Source organism: Prionailurus bengalensis, chromosome X, assembly GCF_016509475.1.
Source record: "Prionailurus bengalensis isolate Pbe53 chromosome X, Fcat_Pben_1.1_paternal_pri, whole genome shotgun sequence".
In the NCBI taxonomy this organism is placed as follows: domain Eukaryota; kingdom Metazoa; phylum Chordata; class Mammalia; order Carnivora; family Felidae; genus Prionailurus; species Prionailurus bengalensis.
In genome coordinates this window covers 39785878-39791877 of record NC_057361.1, presented here as the reverse complement: position 1 = coordinate 39791877, position 6000 = coordinate 39785878, and the positions used below count along the sequence as shown (strand labels likewise).

Genomic DNA, 6000 nt, shown 5'->3' with positions numbered 1-6000 from the left:
AAAAGCTTTCATTCCGGAGGAAGGTCATTTAGGGCATTTAATGGAATGAAAATATGATAAATGGAACTAGGATGTAGAAGTTTTACCTGAAATCTGCCCCTGGTGTCACACATAAACTTCTTTAAGAAGAATTTTTTCATTTCATCTTACTGACAAAATAATTAAATAGGAAAAAGCTAATTTTTCAGCAACAATGATTAAAGTAACACTGGAATCCTAAAACAGTAATTTAATCATTTCCAAACTGTAATTTCAGAACATCAACAAGAGTACCTTGTGTGGGATTTACAGACTGTCATAATTATATGTCAACACTGTTAAATTTATATTCCCAATAACAAATGGACCCCTCCACCCCAGCAAAAATTTTAGGATTGTTGCACTTTGAGTTGAAAATTATTTCAGCCGCAAGGTTAGAAGCCTTTTTGACTTTAGGCGAAATTTAATTAGTCAGTAATAAGCTACAATGGAATAACAATTTAGCTGATGACAAGATATTTATATACTAAAGGCTGCATTTAATAATCTAGTTAAAACCAGCAAGCATGTCCCTGAAACCAGTTTCTAAAACTAAAAAACTTAAACGGTATATTTCTATTCAAGAAACTTATCTACCTAAAAAAACCAGATACGTGAAAAGTTGACACCCATCAACGAGCATGCAAAGTAATGCAATCTGGTTTTAAATGCTTAAACAGGCAGCTAAAACTTCAAAAATAGTAGTTAAAAGATAAAATCTCTAAGTTATATGAAAACTTTTCACAAAGTAAAAATGCTATAATATTATAAACATGCCAATACTTAAAATGTTATCCAAGAAACAGTCTGGGTGGCTGAGTCAAAATTCCATCTATTGTCAAATATTTACTCAGAAGATAATCATTTAACAAGTTACACTGATTAAAGTATGCAGATAAGTAAAAAAAGAAACTAACCATTTTATTACATCATCTCTATCTACAAATCAAATATGTTAGGTTATAAATTCTTTAGAGTACTTGCTGAACGATCACTATAATTTCACTTTCGTATCTTAAATGGTACCTTTGAATAAACTCTTCATAACTGTAATGTAAATGAATACGGATCTCTATGTCCTCTCGTCATCAAAAGCTGAAAGGCAGACAGACCATACAAGTCTATCAACGGTCTAGGTTTCATTACAACTTGAGGAAAATATTTAAAAAGGTTTACGGAAGACAGTATTGAAAAAGCCTCTTTAATTATATTAATACCAGAGACAGAACTCCCCTACCTACAGTGATCATGCAGCAACCTCATTTGGGAAACCTCTGACCTAGAATCAGTTCCACGACCTTTTTTTAGACAGCTTTCCCAACCGCATTATCTAAATTATAAAGCTTCTACGAACACTGGCCTTGAAGAACCTGTGAAACAAAGGCTGGGGCGCTCTACCACTCAGTATTCAGTCATGTACAAAGGCCTCATGGCCTGCAAACCAAAGGCTCTTTCACTGGAATTATGTTTTTAAAAGACAGCAAATTCCCAAACTAGAGTTGAAGAGTATTCACTGAAGATCTCAAAACTAAGCAAACCAGGAATTGGATGTGCTTAAGAAGAACAGATTCGTAAGTTACAATCCTAACAGAGGTTCCCATTTCTTAACTGCCAATTATACCTCAGCACTACAGGCATCCTAACAAAAATCTCAGGTTCTCCGACCCAGAACCGTCCCCCCCCCCGCCCCACATCCCACCTTCTCACCTACTTTAACAATTCTCTCCTCTGTCTCCCACGTTAATTTCTCCCTCTCTACTGAACCCTGCTCATGAGCTTCCACCCGCCTTGAGTTTCTTTCTGCTTTCTCCCATCTTAAATTTAAAACAAAAAACAACTCTTCATCGCGCTTCCCCTTCCGCTACCACCTGTTTCTCTCCTTCCTTTTCACGTCACGGTCTACGGGGATATCGCCCCTGGCACTATGCAGTGCACAGCCCACACGACTTTAAAGTGTCAGTGCTGGGACTGTCTACATCTATTGTTTTCGAGTTCTCTCCTTCCACTTATGTTGAGACCAACCTCAATTAGGCTTCTGATCCCACCAAGTCCACTGAAATGTCAGCAAAATGTTTTCTGTAAATAAAGTGTCACATAGCAAGTACTTTAGGCTTGGTGGGCCGTATAGTCTCTGTCACACATTTTTCTTTTTAAGAACCCTTCAAAAATGAAAAAACCCATTCTTCATTCGTGGGCTGTAAATACAAAAACAATAACAAAAACCAGGTCATGGTCGTGGGGTGGACTGGCCTGTGCCCCTTAGTTTCCTGGTCCCAGCAATGTCACCAAATACCTCAGATGGTCAGTTCCCAGCCCTTACCTTACTAGGCCTATGAAGCACTACTGGATTTACACTTTGATCATGCTTTCCTCCTCGAAAGACTTTCTTCACGTGGCTTCCAGGCAATCACTCACATCCTCCTGGATCTCCTACCACCTCACAGGCCACCTTGAGTTCTTTCCTCCATCTACTCACACCCCATGGGGATCTCACCCAGACGCATCCATCCCTCGAGTTGAGCCAGGCCAGCTTTGATTCCTCCCTCTCACACCCCAACTCTACCAGCTAATCCTACCAGCTCTGCCTTCCAAAGGAACCCAAAAGCTGACCACTTCTAATGCTGCCACTCTGGGTCCTGGCACCACCATGTCTTAACTTCGATTACAGCAATAATCTCCAAGTCGGTCACACACATCATTTCTGCCTTTGCCACCTTTAGTCTATCCACAGAGTACCAGAGAGGATCTAGTTAAAAACTAAGTCAGATCATGTCATTCCTCCATTCAAAAACCCCGTTTCCCATTTAACGCACAATAAAATCTAATACCCTTACAACAGCCTACCCGGCTGAACGGGACTTGGCCAGCGTGGCCAGCTGGACCATACGTACCTCCCTTCTTACCCTCTGCCGGCCCTGCTCAGCCATCCTCACCACCTTGACTAACCTCCAAAAATGCAAAACACACTCCTACCCTAGGGCCTATTGCTCCTTCCAGCTCCTGAGACTTGGAACACTCTTATCACAAATACCCTCAAGGCTCACTCTGTAACTCTCAGGTCTTCATTCAAATGTCATCGTCCGTGAAGCCTTCCCTGACCTTCCTATTTACAACTGTGAATCCTCTACCACCGATGTCTAGGACGCCCCAGCTCCCCTTCCTAATACATGTTTCCATAGAACTCACCATATCATTACCTAATATTCTCTATATGATGCTTACTTGTTCACGGTCTTTTTACCTGCATGAATTAAGATACCCTTGTGTCGGCGGATTTATCCCCAGAGCCTCGAAGGGGACATGGACATGGGAGGTGCTCAACATTTAAGAATAAATACAACTATTAATCACTCTAGAAGATGGTCCCGCCAAGAAAAGTACTTCAAGAATAAACTTAAAAGTCTTTGAAGAATGAAATTATCTTGGTTTTACCAATAACATAAGGCTAACCAGCAATAAGTCAAATATTTCTTACTAACAAAAGTACAAGTAATTTGGCAATGTGTGTTGGCAACATTGTTTTTGGATGCTTACTCTTTGACCCTTCAGTTCCATTTTGAAACACACGCTCCATGGAAACAACCCAAAACACAGGAAAAATGATGTGCACAAATACTGAGAAGTGAAAATTTAGAAATTGTATGTCTAACAGTGAACGGAGTCAAATATGGCACATCTATCTTTGATAGAAATAATGTTCATGAAATCCATTACTATTTTGAAAACTGCAGTGGTTCTACTTTGCCTTCAAGACAAATTAGGCAGGGCACCGGGTGGCTTGGTTTGTTAAGTGTCTGACTTCAGCTCAGGTCATGATCTCACAGTTCATGGGTTCGAGCCCCGCGTTGGGCTCTGCTGACAGCTCAGAGCCTGGAGCCTGCTTCGGATTCTGTGTCTCCCTCTCTTTCTGCCCCTCCCCTGCTCGTGTTCTCGCTCGCTCTCTCTCTCTCTCAAAAATAAACTTAGAAAAAAAAAAAAATGAGGCAACTTTCTCTACCTTCCTCGGCCTCACATTTCACCATTCCCTCTTCATAATCTATACTGTAGGCACACTTTACCAGCCCTCTCCCTCCCAAACTCTCCAATTTCTGGAAACTCTAATAACTTGGTTTATGTGCCCTCCTAGGTACAGTGACAGCACTTTTCACCAAAGTCACACTTCAGAGTAATTTACGGTAACTGCTTCTTTAATGGTCTTTTTCTCCCACCACAGTGAATACCTAAAACATATTAGCATAAGTACCTGATCTTAGGTAGGCAATATGTGTAGAAATGAACTAAGTAAAACAGTAAGTTTTGGGGGGGCTGTATGATCTATTTTCTCTATCCTGTGGAAATTTCCAAGACTGTGTGTGTGTACGTGCACGTGTGGGTGTAGAATCTTATAACGGAAAAGAAAATACACTTATGTACGTGTGTATGTATGTTGGCAATCAAAATATAGCTGATAACATCACAGTACTATAAAATGCTTACAAAAACAGTTCCTCAAACTTCTATTTCTTTTTCTCTCAGAATGCATGAAACCAAAAAAAAAAAAAAAAAAAAAAAGAACTAGTATGTGAGAAGCCAACGAAGCAGCTAGCTCTTCTATTACCTGAGTGGAGTTAGATAGTTGGTTTTTCCACGGCTCCTCTGCGCTGCTGGTCAGGTTTGTGCGGTTATGAGGTAGAGTGAGTGCGTTTCGCTGCAGGTAAGGCACGTTTCCGTTACTTCCACTTCCCGTTATGTGATTATTGCCTATCAAAATAGCGTCTGTACTCCCCAGCGTTCTTGATGTGCTACAGGGAACATGGCCTGTAGAAAAGGGTCCGTTGGCCAAAGGCTGCCCAGGACAGGCAGGGCGGACTCCAGGCTGAGACACGCTAGGCACTCTGGTCAGAGCGAGCTGGGGCTGCTGGCCAGAGATGGAGTTTGCAGGCAGTGATGAGTCAGCTGTCGGCCCGTTAGGAATTCCAGTAGATCGTACCTGTGCAACTCCTGTTTGTCTCATCTGTGAAAAGGCAAATGAAAAATAAACGCTCCTTGTGTGGGCCATAAGGTAGAGGACCAAAAATATGAAGGAGTATATATAACCGGGTAATCTCTGATTTTACCCTAACATTTAATTTCTCTAGGCTGAAAAATATACACTTTTTTAAAAACAAGAAATTGTGTTCAGTCATATTTAGATTAGCTTCCTCAGAAAAGCAGAAATCTGTTTTATTTTTAAGAAACATCCCTTTAGTAACGACAAAAGAAAGCAGCTGAAAATTAAGAAAACTGTGGAATTTACAGGTCTTTTTCCCAATCACAAAATAGAGGATCTCCAATTTACACTCTATTATATTTGTATGTCAGATCCTCCAAATTCAACAAGTCCTGAAGAACCCCATCTCGGTTTAGGGCAGCTTGTTAAGTATTCAATAACAGAAATAAACCCTCAGAACAGCGGTAAAATAGCATGTAAATAAATAATAAAATACCAAGTCTTGTGCTCAAAATTAAATTTATACCTGTTTTTTCCTAAAACTCTCTGTCCATTATTAGTATTTTAAGAAGCAAGATTACTAAATTCCACCAAATACTGGTAGAAAGAAGCAGGCATGACCATGCTCTAAAATGTTTCAGTCAATAAAAGTACTCAAAACGCTAACAAATTTTAGGGGAAAAAAATGCTATACACACTTGGTGTTGCTGCATTAAGACAAACTGACTTTCCAGCTGTTCCAGCATCAGTTTCTGTGCTGGATTTAAGTTATTTCTATTTGCACGGAGCTGTTCCAAGTGCTAGAAGAAGAAGAAGAAAGGAGAATACAGTCAAAGACATATCTAAGAAACCAGCTCAAGCTCACTATTCTAAGCCACCTCGTCATGAAATGACCGGACCAATGCGGAGCCGCTATCTAGTCAAAGATACGGATTCCTGACCAACAGCAACTAACCCTGAGATGAAGTCCTTTAAGAAGTTTGAGAAATTAAGAAATAAACATGCATCAAAAG

General features: G+C 40.2%; 1 protein-coding gene across 8 annotated transcripts in view; it reads right to left on the bottom strand.

Moving 5' to 3' along the window:
• Positions 1 to 6000, bottom strand: part of KDM6A (lysine demethylase 6A) — a 207304-nt gene that overhangs the window by 42874 nt on the left and 158430 nt on the right. For 4 of the 8 annotated variants that reach the window (XM_043570230.1, XM_043570227.1, XM_043570229.1 and 1 more), the window contains 2 exons: positions 5686 to 5787; positions 4616 to 5011 (listed from right to left, as the gene is read on the bottom strand). In XM_043570230.1, coding sequence (XP_043426165.1) covers positions 4616 to 5011; positions 5686 to 5787 — 498 coding nt within the window. The remainder of the gene's footprint in view (positions 1 to 4615; positions 5012 to 5685; positions 5788 to 6000) is intronic. The other 4 variants (XM_043570232.1, XM_043570228.1, XM_043570231.1 and 1 more) reach the window with 1 other exon arrangement.